This window comes from Somniosus microcephalus, unplaced genomic scaffold (assembly GCF_052327205.1).
Source record: "Somniosus microcephalus isolate GS21.2 unplaced genomic scaffold, FLI_Smic_1.0 unresolved_chr3, whole genome shotgun sequence".
NCBI classification, from domain to species: domain Eukaryota; kingdom Metazoa; phylum Chordata; class Chondrichthyes; order Squaliformes; family Somniosidae; genus Somniosus; species Somniosus microcephalus.
Genome location: NW_028225181.1, coordinates 1,790,238 through 1,813,668, shown reverse-complemented (window position 1 = coordinate 1,813,668; position 23,431 = coordinate 1,790,238). Strand labels below are relative to the sequence as shown.

Sequence of the window (23,431 nt, the reverse complement as noted above, 5' to 3'; positions counted from 1 at the left end):
GAAAGAAGGTCATGAACTCGGGGTGTGGGGAAAGAAGGTCAGGAACTCGTGGTGGTGGGAAAGAAGGTCAGGAATCGGGGTGGGGGAAACACGGTCAGCAACTCGGGGTGGGGGGAAAGAAGGTCAGGAACTCGAGGTGCGGGAAAGAAGGTCAGGACTCGGGTGGGGGAAACACGGGCAGGAACTCGGGGTGGGGGAAAGAGGGTCAGGAACTCGGGGTGGGGGAAAGAAGGTCAGGAATTCGTGGTCGGGTGAAAGAAGGTCAGGAACTCGGGGTGGGGGGAAAGATGGTCAGGACTCGGGTGGGGGAAACACGGTCAGGAACTCGGAGTGGGGGAAAGAGGGTTCGGAACTCGGGGTGGGCGAAAGAAGTTCAGGAACTCGGGTGGGGGGAAAGAATGTCAGGAACTCGGGGTGGGGGGAAAGAAGGTCAGGAACTCGGGGTGGGGGGAAAGAAGTTCAGGAACTCGGGGTGGGGGGACAGAAGGTCAGGAACTCGGGGTGGAGGGAAAGAAGGTCAGGAACTCCGCGTGGGGGGAAAGATGGTCAGGAACTCGGGGTGGGGGAAAGAAGGTCAGGGACTCGGGGTGGGGGAAAGTATGTCAGGAACACGGGGTGGGGGGAATGAAGGTCAGGAACTCGTGGTGGGTGAAACAAGGTCAGGAACTCGGGGTGGGGGGAATGAAGGTCAGGAACTCCAGGTGGGGGGAAAGAAGGTCAGGAACTCGGGGTGCGGGTTAGAAGGTCAGGAACGAGCGTCCCGTAGGTTGTGTTGCCTACCCGGTGCCACGGTTAAGGACATCTCCTCTGGGCTGGACAGAAACTTGGAGTGGGAGGGGGAGGATCCAGTTGTCGTGGTCCATGTTGGTACCAACGACATAGATAGGACAAGGAAGGAGGTGCTGCTGAGGGAGTTTGAGCAGCTAGGGGCCAAATTAAAAAGCAGAACCACAAGGGTACTAATCTCTGGATTATTACCTGAGCCACGAGCGAATTTGGCTAGGACAAATAAAATAAGAGAGTTAAATGCGTGGCTCAAGGACTGGTGTGGGAGAAATGGATTTTGCTTCCTGGGACACTGGCGCCAGTGCTGGGGCAGGAGGGAGCTGTTCCTTTGGGACGGGCTTCACTTGGCCAGTGCTGGGACTAGAGTCCTGGCGGATCATATAACTAGGGCTGTAGAGCAGGCTTTAAACTAACTAGTGGGGTGGAGGTTCCTAGAGAGTAAATAATACAAATGACAACAGAGAAGGTCATAGACTTAGGTAGCAGTGGGGAAATTAAAAACCAGAGCGTGTCAGGAAGGTGTAGAAGGTGTGGAGTAAAAGGTAAAGTAATAAAAAGGGCAATGGCAGGAACTAAGTGTCACAAAACATATTTGAAAGTTCTCTATCTGAATGCACGTAGCATTCGTAACAAAATAGACGAGTTAAAGGCACAAATAGCTACATATGGGTATGATCTTGTGGCCATTACAGATACATGGCTGCAGGGTGACAATGCCTGGGAATTAAACATACCAGGTTATTTAACAATCAGGAAGGACAGGCAGGAAGGAAGGGGAGGTGGGGTGGCTATGTTAATAAAGGAAGGAATCACTGTAATACAGGGAAATGATATTGGGTCAAAGGATCAGGATAATGAAACAGTTTGGGTGGAGATAAGGAATAATAAGGCGAAAAAAACACTAGTGGGTGTAGTATATAGGCCTCCGAACAGTCGCAACTCGGTTGGACGGAGTATCAATCAGGAAATAGTTGAAGCTTGTAATAAGGGAACATCTACAATTATGGGGGATTTTAACTATCATATAAATTGGACGAATCAAATTGGGCAGGGCTGCCTTGAGGATGAGTTCATTGAGTGTATTAGGGATGGGTTTCTTGAGCTGTATGTAACTGAACCAACCAGGGGGCAAGCAACCTTAGATCTGGTCCTGTGTAACGAGACAGGATTAATTAAAAATGTCCTAGTAAAGGATCCCCTTGGAATGAGTGACCATAACATGGTTGAATTCCATATTCATTTAGAGGGTGAGGAGGCTGTATCTCAAACAAGCGTGCTAAGCTTGAATAAAGGAGACTATGAAGGTATGAGTGCGGAATTGAGTAAAGTGGATTGGGAAAATAGGTTAAAGGATAAGACGATACATGATCAGTGGTGTACATTTAAGGAGTTATTTTACAAATTCCAAAAAAAAGTATATTCCACTGAGAAAAAAAGGGTGTAAAAGAAAAGACAGCCATCCGTGGCTAAGTAAAGAAATTAAGGATAGTATTCGACTAAAAACAAGGGCATATAAGGTAGCCAAATCTAGTGGGAGAATAGAGGATTGGGAAAACTTTAAAAGACAGCAAAAAATAACAAAAAGATTGATTAAGAAAGGGAAGATAGATTATGAAAGTAAATTAGCAAAAAATATAAAGACAGATAGTAAGAGTTTTTATAGTTATATAAAAAGAAAAAGGGTGGCTAAATAAATGTTGGTCCCTTAGAGGATGAGACCGGGAAATTAATGGTGGGAAATATGGAGATGGCAAAAACACTGAATGAATATTTTGTATCAGTCTTTACAGTAGAGGACACCAAGAATATCCCAACACTTGACAAGCAGGGGGCTATAGGGGGGGAGGAGCTAAATACGATTAAAATCACTAAGGAAGTAGTACTTGGTAAAATAATGGGACTCAAGGCGGATAAATCACCTGGACCTGATGGCTTACATCCCAGGGTTTTGAGGGAAGTGGCGGTAGGGATTGTGGATGCAATGGTAATAATCTTCCAAAACTCCCTGGACTCAGCAAAGGTCCCGGCAGACTGGAAAACTGCTAATGTAACACCCTTATTTAAAAAGGGCAGTAGACAGAAGGCTGGAAACTATAGACCGGTTAGCCTAACATCTGTGGTAGGTAAAATTTTGGAGTCCATTATTAAGGAGACAGTAACAGGACATTTGGATAATCATAATTTAATAAGACAAAGTCAGCATGGTTTTATGAAGGGGAAGTCATGTTTGACAAACTTGCTGGAGTTCTTTGATGAAGTAACATATAGGGTGGATAAAGGGGAACCAGTGGACGTAGTGTATTTAGACTTCAAAATGGCATTTGACAAGGTGCCACACAAAAGATTATTGCTTAAGATAAAAAATCACGGGATTGGGGGTAATATTCTAGCATGGATAGAGGATTGGCTATCTAACAGAAGGCAGAGAGTTGGGATAAATGGTTCATTCTCAGAATGGCAATCAGTAACTAGTGGTGTTCCGCAGGGGTCAGTGCTGGGTCCCCAACTCTTTACAATCTATATTAACGATTTGGAGGAGGGGACCGAGTGTAACATATCAAAGTTTGCAGATGATACTAAGATGGGAGGGAAAGTAGTGAGTGAGGAGGACATAAAAAACCTGCAAGGGGACATAGACAGGCTAAGTTAGTGGGCAGAGATTTGACAGATGGAATACAATACTGGAAAGTGTGAGGTTATGCACTTTGGCAGGAAAAATCGTAGAGCAAGTTATTATCTTAATGGCAAGAAATTTGAAAGTACTGAAGTACAAAGGGATCTGGAGGTCCTGGTGCACGAAACACAAAAGGTTAGTACGCAGGTGCAGCAAGTGATTAAGAAGGCCAATGGAATGTTGGCTTTCATTGCTAGGGGGATAGAATATAAAAATAGGGAGGTATTGCTTCAGTTGTACAAGGTATTGGTGAGTCCGCACCTGGAATACTGCGTACAGTTTTGGTGTCCATACTTAAGAAAGGACATACTTGCTCTCGAGTCAGTACAAAGAAGGTTCACTCGATTAATCCCGGGGATGAGGGGATGGACATATGAGGAGAGGTTGAGTAGATTGGGACTCTACTCATTGGAGTTCAGAAGATTGATAGGCGATCTTATTGAAACATATAAGATTATGAAGGGGTTGGATCGGGTGGATGCAGGGAGGATGTTCCAGATGATGGGTGAAACTAGAACTAGGGGGCATAGTCTTAGAATAAGGGGCTGCTCTTTCAAAACTGAGATGAGGAGGAACTACTTCACTCAGAGGGTGGTAGGTCCATGGAATATGCTGCCCCAAAAAGCTGTCGAAGCTACATCATTACATAAATTTAAAACAGAAATAGACAGTTTCCTAGTAGAAAAGGGAATTAAGGGTTACAGGGAGCGGGCAGGAATTTGGACATGAGTCTAGGTTCGGATAGGTCATGGCCCTCTGGGTAGCGGAGCGAGCCCAGGGGCCGTGTAGCCTGATCCTGCTCCTGTTTTCGTGTGACTAATGCTGTTAGATTCAGGAGATAGTCCTGTCATAGTGGATTGGCGGTTAGGATCAGATCAGCCATGATCTTATTGAATGGCGGAGCAGGCTCGAGGGGCCAATTGGCCTACTCCTGCTCCTATTTCTTATGTTCTTATGAAGTCGGGGTGCGGGGAAAGAAGGTCAGGAACTCGGGGTGGGGGAAAGGAGGTCTGGAACTCGGGTGGGGGGAAAGAAGGTCAGGAACTCGGGGTGGGGGAAAGAAGGTCAGGAACTTGGGGTGCGGGGAAAGAAGGTCAGGAACTCGGGGTGGGGAAAAGAATGACAGGAACTCGGGGTGGGCGGAAAGAAGGTCAGGAACTCGGGGTGGGGGAAAGAAGGTCAGGAACTCGGGGTGGGCGGAAAGAAGTTCAGGAACTCGGGGTGGGTGGAAAGAAGGTCAGGAGCTCGGGGTGGCGGAAAGAGGGTCAGGAATTCGGGGTGGGGGAAAGAAGGTCAGGAACTCGGGGTGGGGGGAAAGAAGGTCAGGAACTCCGGGTGGGGGGAAAGAAGGTCAGGAACTCGGGGTGCGGGGAAAGAAGGTCAGGAACTCGGGGTGCAGGGATAGAATGTCAGGAACTCCGGGTGGGGGGAATGAATGTCAGGAACTCGGGGTGGGTGGAAAGAATGTCAGGAATGCGGGGTGGGGGGAAATAAGGTTAGGAACGCAGGGTGGGGGGTAAGAAGGTCAGGAACTCGGGGTGGGGAAAAGAAGGTCAGGAACTCGGGGTGGGGAAAGAAGGTCAGGAACTCGTTGTGGGGAGAGAAGGTCAGGAACTCGGGGGCGGTGGAAAGAACGTCAGGAACGCGGGGCGGGGGGAAAGAATATCACTAACTCGGGGTGGGGGGAAAGAAGGTCAGGAACTCGGGGGGGGAAAGAATGTCAGGAACGCGGGGTGGGGGGAAAGAAGGTCAGGAACTCGGGGTGGGGGAAAGGAGGTCAGGAACTCGGGTGGGGGGAAAGAAGGTCTGGAACTCGGGGTGCGGGTAAGAAGGTCAGGAACTCGGGGTGGGGGAAAGAAGGTCAGGAACTCGGGGTGGGGGAAAGGAGGTCAGGAACTCGGGGTGGGAGAAAGGAGGTCAGGAACTCGGAATGGGGGAAAGAAGGTCAGGAACTCGTGGTGGGAGAAAGAAGGTCAGGAACTCGGGGTGGGTTGAAAGAAGGTCAGGAACTCGGGGTGGGGGAAAGGAGGTCAGGAACTCGGAATGGGGGGAAAGAAGGTCAGGAACTCGTGGTGGGAGAAAGAAGGTCAGGAACTCGGGGTGGGTTGAAAGAAGGTCAGGAACTCGGGGTGGGGGAAAGTGGGTCAGGAACACGGGGTGGGGGAAAGAAGGTCAGGAACTCGGGGTGGGGGAAAGAAGGTCAGGAACTCGGGGTGGGGGAAAGAAGGCCAGGAACTCGGGGTGGGGGAAAGAAGGTCAGGAACTCGGGGTGGGGGAAAGGAGGTCAGGAACTCGGCATGGGGGGAAAGAAGGTCAGGAACTCGGGGTGGGGGGAGAGAAGGTCAGGAACTCGGGGTGGGGGGAAAGAAGTTCAGGAACTCGGGGTGCGGGGAAAGAAGGTCAGGAACTCGGGGTGGGGGGAAGAAGGTCATTATCTCTGGGTGGGGGGAAAGAAGTTCAGGAGCTCGGGGAGGGGGAAAGATGTTCAGCAATGCGGGGCAGGGGGAAAGGAGAGGAACTCTGGGAGGAGAAAGAATGTCAGGAACTCGGGCTGGGGGAGAAGGAGGTCAGGAACTCGGACTAGTGGGAAAGAAGGCCAGGAACTCGGGGTGGGGGAAAGAAGGTCTGGTACTCGTGGTGGGGGAAAGAAGGTCAGGAAATCGGGGTGGGGGGAAAGAAGGTCAGGAACTCGGGGTGGGGGGAAAGAAGGTCAGGAACTCGGGGTGGGGGGAAAGAAGGTCAGGAACTCTGGGTGGGGAGAAAGAAGGTTAGGAACTCGGGGTGGGGGGAAAGAAGGTCAGGAAATCGGGGTGCGGGGAAAGAAGGTCAGGAACTCGGGGTGCGGGAAAGAAGGTCAGGAACTCGGTGTGCGGGGAAAGAAGGTCAGGAACTTGGGGTGCGGGGAAAGAAGGTCAGGAACTCGGGGTGCGGGGAAAGAAGGTCAGGAACTCCGGGTGAGGGAAAGAAGGCCAGGAACTCCGGGTGGGGGGAAAGAAGGTCAGGAAATCGGGGTGTGGGGAAAGAAGGTCAGGAACTCGGGGTGCGGGGAAAGAAGGTAAGGAACTCGGGGTGGGGGGAAAGAAGGTCAGAAACACCGGGTGGGGGGAAAGAAGGTCAGGAACTCGGGGTGGGGGGAAAGAATGTCAGGAACGCGGGGTGGGGGGAAAGAAGGTCAGGATGTCGGGGTGGGGGGGAAAGAAGGTCATGAACTCGGGGTGTGGGGAAAGAAGGTCAGGAACTCGGGGTGGTGGGAAAGAAGGTCAGGAATCGGGGTGGGGGAAACACGGTCAGCAACTCGGGGTGGAGGGAAAGAAGGTCAGGAACTCGGGGTGCGGGAAAGAATGTCAGGACTCGGGTGGGGGAAACACGGGCAGGAACTCGGGGTGGGGGAAAGAGGGTCAGGAACTCGGGGTGGGGGAAAGAAGGTCAGGAATTCGGGGTCCGGTGAAAGAAGGTCAGGAACTCGGGGTGTGGGGAAAGATGGTCAGGACTCGGGTGGGGGAAACACGGTCAGGAACTCGGAGTGGGGGAAAGAGCGTCAGGAACACGGGGTGGGGGAATGAAGTTCAGGAACTCGGGTTGGGGTAAAGAAGGTTCGGAACTCGGGGTGGGGGGAAAGAAGTTCAGGAACTCGGGTGGGGGGAAAGAATGTCAGGAACTCGGTGTAGGGGGAAAGAAGGTCAGGAACTCGGGGTGGGGGGAAAGAAGTTCAGGAACTCGGGGTGGGGAACAGAAGATCAGGAACTCGGGGTGGGGGGAAAGAAGGTCAGGAACTCCGCGTGGGTGGAAAGAAGGTCAGGAACTCGGGGTGGGGGAAAGAAGGTCAGGGACTCGGGGTGGGGGAAAGAATGTCAGGAACACGGGGTGGGGGGAAAAAAGGTCAGGAACTCGTGGTGGGTGAAACAAGGTCAGGAACTCGGGGTGGGGGGAATGAAGGTCAGGAACTCCAGGTGGGGGGAAAGAAGGTCAGGAACTCGGGGTGCGGGTTAGAAGGTCAGGAACGAGAGTCCCGTAGGTTGTGTTGCCTATCCGGTGCCAGGGTTAAGGACATCTCCTCTGGGCTGGACAGAAACTTGGAGTGGGAGGGGGAGGATCCAGTTGTCGTGGTCCATGTTGGTACCAACGACATAGATAGGACAAGGAAGGAGGTTCTGCTGAGGGAGTTTGAGCAGCTAGGGGCCAAATTAAAAAGCAGAACCACAAGGGTACTAATCTCTGGATTATTACCTGAGCCACGAGCGAATTTGGCTAGGACAAATAAAATAAGAGAGTTAAATGCGTGGCTCAAAGACTGGTGTGGGAGAAATGGATTTTGCTTCCTGGGACACTGGCGCCAGTGCTGGGGCAGGAGGGAGCTGTTCCATTGGGACGGGCTTCACTTGGCCAGTGCTGGGACTAGAGTCCTGGCGGATCATATAACTAGGGCTGTAGAGCGGGCTTTAAACTAACTAGTGGGGTGGAGGTTCCTAGAGAGTAAATAATACAAATGACAACAGAGAAGGTCATAGACTTAGGTAGCAGTGGGGAAATTAAAAACCAGAGCGTGTCAGGAAGGTGTAGAAGGTGTGGAGTAAAAGGTAAAGTAATAAAAAGGGCAATGGCAGGAACTAAGTGTCACAAAACATATTTGAAAGTTCTCTATCTGAATGCACGTAGCATTCGTAACAAAATAGACGAGTTAAAGGCACAAATAGCTACATATGGGTATGATCTTGTGGCCATTACAGATACATGGCTGCAGGGTGACAATGCCTGGGAATTAAACATACCAGGTTATTTAACAATCAGGAAGGACAGGCAGGAAGGAAGGGGAGGTGGGGTGGCTATGTTAATAAAGGAAGGAATCACTGTAATACAGGGAAATGATATTGGGTCAAAGGATCAGGATAATGAAACAGTTTGGGTGGAGATAAGGAATAATAAGGCGAAAAAAACACTAGTGGGTGTAGTATATAGGCCTCCGAACAGTCGCAACTCGGTTGGACGGAGTATCAATCAGGAAATAGTTGAAGCTTGTAATAAGGGAACATCTACAATTATGGGGGATTTTAACTATCATATAAATTGGACGAATCAAATTGGGCAGGGCTGCCTTGAGGATGAGTTCATTGAGTGTATTAGGGATGGGTTTCTTGAGCTGTATGTAACTGAACCAACCAGGGGGCAAGCAACCTTAGATCTGGTCCTGTGTAACGAGACAGGATTAATTAAAAATGTCCTAGTAAAGGATCCCCTTGGAATGAGTGACCATAACATGGTTGAATTCCATATTCATTTAGAGGGTGAGGAGGCTGTATCTCAAACAAGCGTGCTAAGCTTGAATAAAGGAGACTATGAAGGTATGAGTGCGGAAATGAGTAAAGTGGATTGGGAAAATAGGTTAAAGGATAAGACGATACATGATCAGTGGTGTACATTTAAGGAGTTATTTTACAAATTCCAAAAAAAAGTATATTCCACTGAGAAAAAAAGGGTGTAAAAGAAAAGACAGCCATCCGTGGCTAAGTAAAGAAATTAAGGATAGTATTCGACTAAAAACAAGGGCATATAAGGTAGCCAAATCTAGTGGGAGAATAGAGGATTGGGAAAACTTTAAAAGACAGCAAAAAATAACAAAAAGATTGATTAAGAAAGGGAAGATAGATTATGAAAGTAAATTAGCAAAAAATATAAAGACAGATAGTAAGAGTTTTTATAGTTATATAAAAAGAAAAAGGGTGGCTAAATAAATGTTGGTCCCTTAGAGGATGAGACCGGGAAATTAATGGTGGGAAATATGGAGATGGCAAAAACACTGAATGAATATTTTGTATCAGTCTTTACAGTAGAGGACACCAAGAATATCCCAACACTTGACAAGCAGGGGGCTATAGGGGGGGAGGAGCTAAATACGATTAAAATCACTAAGGAAGTAGTACTTGGTAAAATAATGGGACTCAAGGCGGATAAATCACCTGGACCTGATGGCTTACATCCCAGGGTTTTGAGGGAAGTGGCGGTAGGGATTGTGGATGCAATGGTAATAATCTTCCAAAACTCCCTGGACTCAGCAAAGGTCCCGGCAGACTGGAAAACTGCTAATGTAACACCCTTATTTAAAAAGGGCAGTAGACAGAAGGCTGGAAACTATAGACCGGTTAGCCTAACATCTGTGGTAGGTAAAATTTTGGAGTCCATTATTAAGGAGACAGTAACAGGACATTTGGATAATCATAATTTAATAAGACAAAGTCAGCATGGTTTTATGAAGGGGAAGTCATGTTTGACAAACTTGCTGGAGTTCTTTGATGAAGTAACATATAGGGTGGATAAAGGGGAACCAGTGGACGTAGTGTATTTAGACTTCAAAATGGCATTTGACAAGGTGCCACACAAAAGATTATTGCTTAAGATAAAAAATCACGGGATTGGGGGTAATATTCTAGCATGGATAGAGGATTGGCTATCTAACAGAAGGCAGAGAGTTGGGATAAATGGTTCATTCTCAGAATGGCAATCAGTAACTAGTGGTGTTCCGCAGGGGTCAGTGCTGGGTCCCCAACTCTTTACAATCTATATTAATGATTTGGAGGAGGGGACCGAGTGTAACATATCAAAGTTTGCAGATGATACTAAGATGGGAGGGAAAGTAGTGAGTGAGGAGGACATAAAAAACCTGCAAGGGGACATAGACAGGCTAAGTAAGTGGGCAGAGATTTGACAGATGGAATACAATACTGGAAAGTGTGAGGTTATGCACTTTGGCAGGAAAAATCGTAGAGCAAGTTATTATCTTAATGGCAAGAAATTTGAAAGTACTGAAGTACAAAGGGATCTGGAGGTCCTGGTGCACGAAACACAAAAGGTTAGTACGCAGGTGCAGCAAGTGATTAAGAAGGCCAATGGAATGTTGGCTTTCATTGCTAGGGGGATAGAATATAAAAATAGGTAGGTATTGCTTCAGTTGTACAAGGTATTGGTGAGTCCGCACCTGGAATACTGTGTACAGTTTTGGTGTCCATACTTAAGAAAGGACATACTTGCTCTCGAGTCAGTACAAAGAAGGTTCACTCGATTAATCCCGGGGATGAGGGGATGGACATATGAGGAGAGGTTGAGTAGATTGGGACTCTACTCATTGGAGTTCAGAAGATTGATAGGCGATCTTATTGAAACATATAAGATTATGAAGGGGTTGGATCGGGTGGATGCAGGGAGGATGTTCCAGATGATGGGTGAAACTAGAACTAGGGGGCATAGTCTTAGAATAAGGGGCTGCTCTTTCAAAACTGAGATGAGGAGGAACTACTTCACTCAGAGGGTGGTAGGTCCATGGAATATGCTGCCCCAAAAAGCTGTCGAAGCTACATCATTACATAAATTTAAAACAGAAATAGACAGTTTCCTAGTAGAAAAGGGAATTAAGGGTTACAGGGAGCGGGCAGGAATTTGGACATGAGTCTAGGTTCGGATAGGTCATGGCCCTCTGGGTAGCGGAGCGAGCCCAGGGGCCGTGTAGCCTGATCCTGCTCCTGTTTTCGTGTGACTAATGCTGTTAGATTCAGGAGATAGTCCTGTCATAGTGGATTGGCGGTTAGGATCAGATCAGCCATGATCTTATTGAATGGCGGAGCAGGCTCGAGGGGCCAATTGGCCTACTCCTGCTCCTATTTCTTATGTTCTTATGTTCTTATGAACTCGGGGTGCGGGGAAAGAAGGTCAGGAACTCGGGGTGGGGGAAAGGAGGTCTGGAACTCGGGTGGGGGGAAAGAAGGTCAGGAACTCGGGGTGGGAGAAAGAACGTCAGGAACTTGGGGTGCGGGGAAAGAAGGTCAGGAACTCGGGGTGGGGAAAAGAATGACAGGAACTCGGGGTGGGCGGAAAGAAGGTCAGGAACTCGGGGTGGGCGAAAGAAGGTCAGGAACTCGGGGTGGGCGGAAAGAAGTTCAGGAACTCGGGGTGGGGGGAAAGAATGTCAGGAGCTCGGGGTGGCGGAAAGAGGGACAGGAATTCGGGGTGGGGGAAAGAAGGTCAGGAACTCGGGGTGGGGGGAAAGAAGGTCAGGAACTCCGGGTGGGGGGAAAGAAGGTCAGGAACTCGGGGTGCGGGGAAAGAAGGTCAGGAACTCGGGGTGCGGGGATAGAATGTCAGGAACTCCGGGTGGGGGGAATGAATGTCAGGAACTCGGGGTGGGTGGAAAGAATGTCAGGAATGCGGGGTGGGGGGAAATAAGGTTAGGAACGCAGGGTGGGGGGTAAGAAGGTCAGGAACTCGGGGTGGGGAAAAGAAGGTCAGGAACTCGGGGTGGGGAAAGAAGGTCAGGAACTCGGTGTGGGGAGAGAAGTTCAGGAACTCGGGGGCGGTGGAAAGAACGTCAGGAACGCGGGGCGGGGGGAAAGAATATCACTAACTCGGGGTGGGGGGAAAGAAGGTCAGGAACTCGGGGGGGGAAAGAATGTCAGGAACGCGGGGTGGGGGGAAAGAAGGTCAGGAACTCGGGGTGGGGGAAAGGAGGTCAGGAACTCGGGTGGGGGGAAAGAAGGTCTGGAACTCGGGGTGCGGGTAAGAAGGTCAGGAACTCGGGGTGGGGGAAAGAAGGTCAGGAACTCGGGGTGGGGGAAAGGAGGTCAGGAACTCGGGGTGGGGGAAAGGAGGTCAGGAACTCGGAATGGGGGGAAAGAAGGTCAGGAACTCGTGGTGGGAGAAAGAAGGTCAGGAACTCGGGGTGGGTTGAAAGAAGGTCAGGAACTCGGGGTGGGGGAAAGGAGGTCAGGAACTCGGAATGGGGGGAAAGAAGGTCAGGAACTCGTGGTGGGAGAAAGAAGGTCAGGAACTCGGGGTGGGTTGAAAGAAGGTCAGGAACTCGGGGTGGGGGAAAGTGGGTCAGGAACACGGGGTGGGGGAAAGAAGGTCAGGAACTCGGGGTGGGGGAAAGAAGGTCAGGAACTCGGGGTGGGGGAAAGAAGGCCAGGAACTCGGGGTGGGGGAAAGAAGGTCAGGAACTCGGGGTGGGGGAAAGGAGGCCAGGAACTCGGCATGGGGGGAAAGAAGGTCAGGAACTCGGGGTGGGGGGAGAGAAGGTCAGGAACTCGGGGTGGGGGGAAAGAAGTTCAGGAACTCGGGGTGGGGGGAAGAAGGTCAGGGTCTCTGGGTGGGGGGAAAGAAGTTCAGGAGCTCGGGGAGGGGGAAAGATGTTCAGCAATGCGGGGCTGGGGGAAAGGAGAGGAACTCTGGGAGGAGAAAGAATGTCAGGAACTCGGGCTGGGGGGGAAGGAGGTCAGGAACTCGGACTAGTGGGAAAGAAGGCCAGGAACTCGGGGTGGGGGAAAGAAGGTCTGGTACTCGTGGTGGGGGAAAGAAGGTCAGGAAATCGGGGTGGGGGGAAAGAAGGTCAGGAACTCGGGGTGGGGGGAAAGAAGGTCAGGAACTCTGGGTGGGGAGAAAGAAGGTTAGGAACTCGGGGTGGGGGGAAAGAAGGTCAGGAAATCGGGGTGCGGGGAAAGAAGGTCAGGAACTCGGGGTGCGGGAAAGAAGGTCAGGAACTCGGGGTGCGGGGAAAGAAGGTCAGGAACTTGGGGTGCGGGGAAAGAAGGTCAGGAACTCGGGGTGCGGGGAAAGAAGGTCAGGAACTCCGGGTGAGGGAAAGAAGGCCAGGAACTCCGGGTGGGGGGAAAGAAGGTCAGGAAATCGGGGTGTGGGGAAAGAAGGTCAGGAACTCGGGGTGCGGGGAAAGAAGGTAAGGAACTCGGGGTGGGGGGAAAGAAGGTCAGAAACACCGGGTGGGGGGAAAGAAGGTCAGGAACTCGGGGTGGGGGGAAAGAATGTCAGGAACGCGGGGTGGGGGGAAAGAAGGTCAGGAAGTCGGGGTGGGAGGGAAAGAAGGTCATGAACTCGGGGTGTGGGGAAAGAAGGTCAGGAACTCGGGGTTGTGGGAAAGAAGGTCAGGAATCGGGGTGGGGGAAACACGGTCAGCAACTCGGGGTGGGGGGAAAGAAGGTCAGGAACTCGGGGTGCGGGAAAGAATGTCAGGACTCGGGTGGGGTAAACACGGGCAGGAACTCGGGGTGGTGGAAAGAGGGTCAGGAACTCGGGGTGGGGGAAAGAAGGTCAGGAATTCGGGGTCGGGTGAAAGAAGGTCAGGAACTCGGGGTGGGGCGAAAGATGGTCAGGACTCGGGTGGGGGAAACACGGTCAGGAACTCGGAGTGGGGGAAAGAGGGTCAGGAACACGGGGTGGGGGAATGAAGTTCAGGAACTCGGGTTGGGGTGAAGAAGGTTCGGAACTCGGGGTGGGGGGAAAGAAGTTCAGGAACTCGGGTGGGGGGAAAGAATGTCAGGAACTCGGGGTAGGGGGAAAGAAGGTCAGGAACTCGGGGTGGGGGGAAAGAAGTTCAGGAACTCGGGGTGGGGGGACAGATGATCAGGAAATCGGGGTGGGGGGAAAGAAGGTCAGGAACTCCGCGTGGGTGGAAAGAAGGTCAGGAACTCGGGGTGGGGCGAAAGATGGTCAGGACTCGGGTGGGGGAAACACGGTCAGGAACTCGGAGTGGGGGAAAGAGGGTCAGGAACACGGGGTGGGGGAATGAAGTTCAGGAACTCGGGTTGGGGTAAAGAAGGTTCGGAACTCGGGGTGGGGGGAAAGAAGTTCAGGAACTCGGGTGGGGGGAAAGAATGTCAGGAACTCGGTGTAGGGGGAAAGAAGGTCAGGAACTCGGGGTGGGGGGAAAGAAGTTCAGGAACTCGGGGTGGGGAACAGAAGATCAGGAACTCGGGGTGGGGGGAAAGAAGGTCAGGAACTCCGCGTGGGTGGAAAGAAGGTCAGGAACTCGGGGTGGGGGAAAGAAGGTCAGGGACTCGGGGTGGGGGAAAGAATGTCAGGAACACGGGGTGGGGGGAAAAAAGGTCAGGAACTCGTGGTGGGTGAAACAAGGTCAGGAACTCGGGGTGGGGGGAATGAAGGTCAGGAACTCCAGGTGGGGGGAAAGAAGGTCAGGAACTCGGGGTGCGGGTTAGAAGGTCAGGAACGAGAGTCCCGTAGGTTGTGTTGCCTATCCGGTGCCAGGGTTAAGGACATCTCCTCTGGGCTGGACAGAAACTTGGAGTGGGAGGGGGAGGATCCAGTTGTCGTGGTCCATGTTGGTACCAACGACATAGATAGGACAAGGAAGGAGGTTCTGCTGAGGGAGTTTGAGCAGCTAGGGGCCAAATTAAAAAGCAGAACCACAAGGGTACTAATCTCTGGATTATTACCTGAGCCACGAGCGAATTTGGCTAGGACAAATAAAATAAGAGAGTTAAATGCGTGGCTCAAAGACTGGTGTGGGAGAAATGGATTTTGCTTCCTGGGACACTGGCGCCAGTGCTGGGGCAGGAGGGAGCTGTTCCATTGGGACGGGCTTCACTTGGCCAGCGCTGGGACTAGAGTCCTGGCGGATCATATAACTAGGGCTGTAGAGCGGGCTTTAAACTAACTAGTGGGGTGGAGGTTCCTAGAGAGTAAATAATACAAATGACAACAGAGAAGGTCATAGACTTAGGTAGCAGTGGGGAAATTAAAAACCAGAGCGTGTCAGGAAGGTGTAGAAGGTGTGGAGTAAAAGGTAAAGTAATAAAAAGGGCAATGGCAGGAACTAAGTGTCACAAAACATATTTGAAAGTTCTCTATCTGAATGCACGTAGCATTCGTAACAAAATAGACGAGTTAAAGGCACAAATAGCTACATATGGGTATGATCTTGTGGCCATTACAGATACATGGCTGCAGGGTGACAATGCCTGGGAATTAAACATACCAGGTTATTTAACAATCAGGAAGGACAGGCAGGAAGGAAGGGGAGGTGGGGTGGCTATGTTAATAAAGGAAGGAATCACTGTAATACAGGGAAATGATATTGGGTCAAAGGATCAGGATAATGAAACAGTTTGGGTGGAGATAAGGAATAATAAGGCGAAAAAAACACTAGTGGGTGTAGTATATAGGCCTCCGAACAGTCGCAACTCGGTTGGACGGAGTATCAATCAGGAAATAGTTGAAGCTTGTAATAAGGGAACATCTACAATTATGGGGGATTTTAACTATCATATAAATTGGACGAATCAAATTGGGCAGGGCTGCCTTGAGGATGAGTTCATTGAGTGTATTAGGGATGGGTTTCTTGAGCTGTATGTAACTGAACCAACCAGGGGGCAAGCAACCTTAGATCTGGTCCTGTGTAACGAGACAGGATTAATTAAAAATGTCCTAGTAAAGGATCCCCTTGGAATGAGTGACCATAACATGGTTGAATTCCATATTCATTTAGAGGGTGAGGAGGCTGTATCTCAAACAAGCGTGCTAAGCTTGAATAAAGGAGACTATGAAGGTATGAGTGCGGAATTGAGTAAAGTGGATTGGGAAAATAGGTTAAAGGATAAGACGATATATGATCAGTGGTGTACATTTAAGGAGTTATTTTACAAATTCCAAAAAAAAGTATATTCCACTGAGAAAAAAAGGGTGTAAAAGAAAAGACAGCCATCCGTGGCTAAGTAAAGAAATTAAGGATAGTATTCGACTAAAAACAAGGGCATATAAGGTAGCCAAATCTAGTGGGAGAATAGAGGATTGGGAAAACTTTAAAAGACAGCAAAAAATAACAAAAAGATTGATTAAGAAAGGGAAGATAGATTATGAAAGTAAATTAGCAAAAAATATAAAGACAGATAGTAAGAGTTTTTATAGTTATATAAAAAGAAAAAGGGTGGCTAAATAAATGTTGGTCCCTTAGAGGATGAGACCGGGAAATTAATGGTGGGAAATATGGAGATGGCAAAAACACTGAATGAATATTTTGTATCAGTCTTTACAGTAGAGGACACCAAGAATATCCCAACACTTGACAAGCAGGGGGCTATAGGGGGGGAGGAGCTAAATACGATTAAAATCACTAAGGAAGTAGTACTTGGTAAAATAATGGGACTCAAGGCGGATAAATCACCTGGACCTGATGGCTTACATCCCAGGGATTTGAGGGAAGTGGCGGTAGGGATTGTGGATGCAATGGTAATAATCTTCCAAAACTCCCTGGACTCAGCAAAGGTCCCGGCAGACTGGAAAACTGCTAATGTAACACCCTTATTTAAAAAGGGCAGTAGACAGAAGGCTGGAAACTATAGACCGGTTAGCCTAACATCTGTGGTAGGTAAAATTTTGGAGTCCATTATTAAGGAGACAGTAACAGGACATTTGGATAATCAAAATTTAATAAGACAAAGTCAGCATGGTTTTATGAAGGGGAAGTCATGTTTGACAAACTTGCTGGAGTTCTTTGATGAAGTAACATATAGGGTGGATAAAGGGGAACCAGTGGACGTAGTGTATTTAGACTTCAAAATGGCATTTGACAAGGTGCCACACAAAAGATTATTGCTTAAGATAAAAAATCACGGGATTGGGGGTAATATTCTAGCATGGATAGAGGATTGGCTATCTAACAGAAGGCAGAGAGTTGGGATAAATGGTTCATTCTCAGAATGGCAATCAGTAACTAGTGGTGTTCCGCAGGGGTCAGTGCTGGGTCCCCAACTCTTTACAATCTATATTAACGATTTGGAGGAGGGGACCGAGTGTAACATATCAAAGTTTGCAGATGATACTAAGATGGGAGGGAAAGTAGTGAGTGAGGAGGACATAAAAAACCTGCAAGGGGACATAGACAGGCTAAGTAAGTGGGCAGAGATTTGGCAGATGGAATACAATACTGGAAAGTGTGAGGTTATGCACTTTGGCAGGAAAAATCGTAGAGCAAGTTATTATCTTAATGGCAAGAAATTTGAAAGTACTGAAGTACAAAGGGATCTGGAGGTCCTGGTGCACGAAACACAAAAGGTTAGTACGCAGGTGCAGCAAGTGATTAAGAAGGCCAATGGAATGTTGGCTTTCATTGCTAGGGGGATAGAATATAAAAATAGGGAGGTATTGCTTCAGTTGTACAAGGTATTGGTGAGTCCGCACCTGGAATACTGCATACAGTTTTGGTGTCCATACTTAAGAAAGGACATACTTGCTCTCGAGTCAGTACAAAGAAGGTTCACTCGATTAATCCCGGGGATGAGGGGATGGACATATGAGGAGAGGTTGAGTAGATTGGGACTCTACTCATTGGAGTTCAGAAGATTGATAGGCGATCTTATTGAAACATATAAGATTATGAAGGGGTTGGATCGGGTGGATGCAGGGAGGATGTTCCAGATGATGGGTGAAACTAGAACTAGGGGGCATAGTCTTAGAATAAGGGGCTGCTCTTTCAAAACTGAGATGAGGAGGAACTACTTCACTCAGAGGGTGGTAGGTCCATGGAATATGCTGCCCCAAAAAGCTGTCGAAGCTACATCATTACATAAATTTAAAACAGAAATAGACAGTTTCCTCGTAGAAAAGGGAATTAAGGGTTACAGGGAGCGGGCAGGAATTTGGACATGAGTCTAGGTTCGGATAGGTCATGGCCCTCTGGGTAGCGGAGCGAGCCCAGGGGCCGTGTAGCCTGATCCTGCTCCTGTTTTCGTGTGACTAATGCTGTTAGATTCAGGAGATAGTCCTGTCATAGTGGATTGGCGGTTAGGATCAGATCAGCCATGATCTTATTGAATGGCGGAGCAGGCTCGAGGGGCCAATTGGCCTACTCCTGCTCTTATTTCTTATGTTCTTATGTTCTTATGAACTCGGGGTGCGGGGAAAGAAGGTCAGGAACTCGGGGTGGGGGAAAGGAGGTCTGGAACTCGGGTGGGGGGAAAGAAGGTCAGGAACTCGGGGTGGGGGAAAGAAGGTCAGGAACTTGGGGTGCGGGGAAAGAAGGTCAGGAACTCGGGGTGGGGAAAAGAATGTCAGGAACTCGGGGTGGGCGGAAAGAAGGTCAGGAACTCGGGGTGGGGGAAAGAAGGTCAGGAACTCGGGGTGGGCGGAAAGAAGTTCAGGAACTCGGGGTGGGGGGAAAGAAGGTCAGGAGCTCGGGGTGGCGGAAAGAGGGTCAGGAATTCGGGGTGGGGGAAGAAGGTCAGGAACTCGGGGTGGGGGGAAAGAAGGTCAGGAACTCCGGGTGGGGGGAAAGAAGGTCAGGAACTCGGGGTGCGGGGAAAGAAGGTCAGGAACTCGGGGTGCGGGGATAGAATGTCAGGAACTCCGGGTGGGGGGAATGAATGTCAGGAACTCGGGGTGGGTGGAAAGAATGTCAGGAATGCGGGGTGGGGGGAAATAAGGTTAGGAACGCAGGGTGGGGGGTAAGAAGGTCAGGAACTCGGGGTGGGGAAAAGAAGGTCAGGAACTCGGGGTGGGGAAAGAAGGTCAGGAACTCGGTGTGGGGAGAGAAGGTCAGGAACTCGGGGGCGGTGGAAAGAACGTCAGGAACGCGGGGCGGGGGGAAAGAATATCACTAACTCGGGGTGGGGGGAAAGAAGGTCAGGAACTCGGGGGGGGAAAGAATGTCAGGAACGCGGGGTGGGGGGAAAGAAGGTCAGGAACTCGGGGTGGGGGAAAGGAGGTCAGGAACTCGGGTGGGGGGAAAGAAGGTCTGGAACTCGGGGTGCGGGTAAGAAGGTCAGGAACTCGGGGTGGGGGAAAGAAGGTCAGGAACTCGGGGTGGGGGAAAGGAGGTCAGGAACTCGGGGTGGGGGGAAAGAAGGTCAGGAACACGGGGTGGGGGGAAAGAAGGTCAGGAACTCGGGGTGGGGGAAAGAAGGTCAGGAACACGGGGTGCGGGAAAGGTGGCCAGGAACTCGGGGGGGAAAGAATGTTAGGAACTCGGGGTGCGGGTAGGAAGGTCAGGAACTCGGGGTGCGGGTAAGAAGGTCAAGAACTCGGGGTGGGGGGAAAGATGGACCAAAAATCAGGTTAGGTGAGAAGGTCTGGAGCTCCGCATGGGGGGGGGAAGACATGTTCAGGAACACGGTGGGCGGGCGATAAAATCAGTAGCTCTGGGTGTGGGGAGAGAAGGTCAGGAACTCGGCAGGGGGGAAAGAGATGGTCAGTAACTCAGTGGGCGGGCAATTAAATCAGTAGCTCTGGGTGCGGGGAGAGATGGTCAGGAACTCAGGGTCGGGGGAGCAAAGGTCCAAACATCGTGCGGAGGGAGAAGGTCAGGAACTTGGGGCGAAAAGCGAAGGTAAAGAAATCAGGTGGCAGGGCAATAAGTTCAGGAGCTCTAGGTGGGTGTAGAGAAGATCATGAACTCGGGGTGGGGGGCGAGAGGTCCGATAATCAGGTGGGGGGAGGTCTGGAACTCGGGGGTAAAGAGAAGGCCAGGAACTCGGGTTGGAGGGGGCTAAGGTCAGGAACACGGATGAGGGAAGAAGGTGAGGAACCTGTTGGAGGGGGAGAGAATGTCTCAACTCTGGGGTGGCGGGGGGTGGCGAGATGGTCAGGATCTCGGTGTGGGAGAGAAGGGCAGCTATTCGCGTGGCGCAGTAACTCGGTGTGTTTAGAGATGGTCAGTAACACATACTCGGGGAGAAGTTCAGGAACTCAGGCTTTTGGAGGAGGTCAGAAACTTTGACGGGCGGATGTCAAGAAATTGCACGTCAAGAGAATGTCAGGAACCTGGGTGTGTGGAGGTCAGGAACTTGGTTGGAGAGAGGTCAGGAACTTGGGCGGGGTGAGTAGATCAGAAACTTGGTCGGCGTTATTAGGTCACTAACTTGGGCGCTGGGGGCAGGCACATGTTTGCGGGTGGGAGAAGGTCTTAAACCACGAGGGTGAGTCCTGTCTGTTGCAAGTACATTCTGTTCTGTCTGGAGTAGGCAGTCTTGTCCTCCAAGGGTCCCAATCAGCAATCAGGAGTTGTCATCAAAGGGGAACAATTAGATCTTTGTGTGTTGCAAGTAAACACGTCCGTTTTGAAATGTTCCAGAAGGGTGGCTCTGGTATTACACGTGTCATCAATGGAATGAAAAAGTGATATTGTGCCCCGCCATGTTGTAAGGGGCACAGCGAATAAAGGAATTGGAACACAAAATGTACTTTTCACCAAAGCTCTAGGGAGCTGAATCAGACGCTGTTCTTCGAGTCTATCGGACACTCTGTTCCCTGCGATGCACACTGATCACGATAGACCCCCAGTGTAGCACTGGGCCCCCTCTCTAGACTTTCTGGGTGATGGCGAATGGGATTGGCTGATTATGCATTTTATAAAGACTGGTGTCTGACATTCTCCAGACTCTAATAGCAGCCTGATGACCTGTTCTGGTGTTCTCCACTCTGTACTCTCCCATGTCTCTCTTCCTTTATTACAGATCCAAAGACAGTCCCAAATCAGGAGCCCGAGAAACAATCGACTTGTGAATCCACTGACCGCTCCTCCTCTAGCCCAGAAGGGGCTGCAAGCTCAGGTAACTGCCTTGTGGGGTCCAATACTACACAGACTGTTCAACAACAACAACAACAAAATGTATTTATATAGCACCTTTAACGTAACAAAATGTCCCAAATAAGAGCTGAAATCCAAATTCCCAGAGATTCATCCAGTCTCTTAATGAGGGGAATGGGATGCACTGACTGACGTGTGTTGGCTGAGGGGATTGAGGGGATTTGGATGCGTGGGAACGGTAACACAGAGGTTATGTTACTGCACTAATAATCCCAAGGCCTGGACTAATGATCTGGAGAATATGAGATCAAATCCCACCACAACAGTTGGGGAACTTAATAAAACTCTGGAATTAAATGCTGGACCATTAATCTATCAGATTGTCATTAAAAATACATCCGGTTCACTAATGTCCTTTAGGGAAGGAAATCTGCTGTCCTTACCCGGTCTGGCCTATATTTGGCTCCAGACCCACAGCAATGTGGTTGAACCTTAACTGCCCTCTGAAATGGCCCAGCAAACCACACAGTTGTATTGAAGAAGGCGGCTCTCCACCACCTTCTCAAGGGCAGTTAGGGAAGGGCAGCAAAAGCTGGCCTTGCCAGCGACGCCAACATACCACGAACGACTAAATAAAAACCAGTGACAGAGGGACATGGAATTTAGTGACTGAGGGGATTAGATGATTCTAGCCTATATAAAGACTGATGTTGGACATTCTCCTGACTCTAGTACCAGCCTGGTGACCTGTTCTCCAGTACGCACACTCCTTTGTCTCACTTCCATTTTTCAAGCTCCAGAGACATCCCCAACTCAGGAACCCGAGGAACAATCGACTCACCAATCCAATGACCGTCCACACACTATTCTCGTGGTGTCTACAGCCTCAGGTATCTACTTTGTGTGGTCCATTCTACAGACTGCTCACCAAATGAAACTGCAGCAATCCTCTGTTCCTCAGATTGAATCATTCTCTTACTGTGGGAAGTGGGATTTACTGCCTGACGTGTGTGGGATGAGGAGACTGAGGGAATTCGGATGCAGCGACTGAGGGAAGTGGAATGCACTGACTGAGGGAGTGTGATGTAATGAATGAGGGGAGTGTGGAATAGTGAATGAAGGGAGAGAGATGAAGTGAATGAGGGGAGTGTGATGTAGTGAATGAGGGGAGAGTGATGTAGTGAATGAGGGGATTGTGATGTAGTGAATGAGGGGAGTTATGTAGTGAATCAGGGGCGTGTGATGTAGTGAATTAGGGGAGTGCGATGCAGTGAATGAGGGGAGTGTGCTGTAGTGACTGAGGGGAGTGTGATATACAGAATGAGGTGAGTGTGAAGTAGTGATTGAGGGAAGTGTGATGCAGTGAATAAGGGGAGTGTGATGTAGTGAATGAGGGGAGTGTAATGTAGTGATTGAGGGGAGTGTGATGCAGTGAATAATGGGCGTGTGATGCAGTGAATGAGGGGAGTGTGGTGTAGTGAATGAGGGGAGTGTGATGCAGTGAATGAGGGGAGTGTGATGTAGTGATTGAGGGGCGTGTGATGCAGTGAATAAGGGGAGTGTGATGTAGTGAACGAGGGGAGGGTGATGTAGTGAATGAGGGGAGTGTGATGTAGTGATTGAGGGGAGTCTGATGCATTGAATAAGGGGAGTGTGATGCAGTGAATGAGGGGAGTGTGATGTAGTGATTGAGGGGAGTGTGATGTAGTGAATGAGGGGAGTGTGATGTAGTGAATGAGGGGAGAGTGATGCAGTGAATGAGGGGAGTGCGGTGTAGTGAATTAGGGGAGAGTGATGTCGTGAATGAGGGGAGTGTGGTGTCGTGAATGAGGGGAGTGCGATGTAGTGAATGAGGGGAGTGCGATGCAGTGAATGAGGGGAGTGAGGTGTAGTGAAGGAGGGGAGTGTGGTGTCGTGAATGAGGAGAGTGCGATGTAGTGAATGAGGGGAGTGTGATATAGTAAATGAGGGGAGTGTGATGTAGTGAATGAGGGGAGTGTGATGTAGTGAATGAAGGGAGTGTGATGTAGTGATTGAGGGGAGTGTGATGCAGTGAATGAGGGGAGTGTGATGTAGTGAATGAAGGGAGTGTGATGTAGTGAATGAGGGGAGTGTGATGCAGCGAATGAGGGGAGTGCGATAGAGTGAATGTGGGGAGTGTGATGTAGTGAATGAGGGGAGTGTGATGTAGTGAATGAGGGGAGTGTGATGTAGTGAATAAGGGCAGTGTGATGTAGTGATTGAGGGGAGTGTGATGGAGTGAATGAGGTGAGTATGATGTAGTGAATGAGGTGAGTGTGATGTAGTGATTGAGGGGAGTGTGATGCAGTGAATAAGGGGAGTGGGTTGTAGTTATTGAGGGGAGTGTGATGTAGTGAATTAGGGGAGTGGGATGCAGTGAATGAGTGGAGTGTGATGTAGTGGATAAGGGGAGTGTGATGTAGTGAATGAGGGGAGTGTGATGTAGTGATTGAGGGGAGTGGGATGTAGTGAATGAGGGGAGTGTGATGTAGTGAATAAGGGGAGTGTGATGCAGTGAATAAGGGGAGTGTGATGTAGTGAATGAGGGGAGTGTGATGTAGTGAATGAGGGGATTGTGAAACAGTGAATGAGGGGAGTGGGATGTAGTGAATGAGGGGAGTGTGATGTAGTGAATA

The 23,431-nt window shown here is 49.9% G+C and overlaps 1 protein-coding gene across 1 annotated transcript in view; it reads left to right on the top strand.

Annotated features, from left to right (window-relative positions):
- LOC147091168 (pancreatic secretory granule membrane major glycoprotein GP2-like) overlaps positions 1 to 21,779 on the top strand; it is a 144,086-nt gene extending 122,307 nt beyond the window's left edge. The window contains exons 6-8 of the mRNA XM_085976469.1: positions 20,701 to 20,796; positions 21,569 to 21,664; positions 21,763 to 21,779. Of these exons, the coding sequence (XP_085832595.1) occupies positions 20,701 to 20,796; positions 21,569 to 21,664; positions 21,763 to 21,779 (209 nt within the window). The remainder of the gene's footprint in view (positions 1 to 20,700; positions 20,797 to 21,568; positions 21,665 to 21,762) is intronic.
- Positions 21,780 to 23,431: the final 1,652 nt, after the last annotated feature.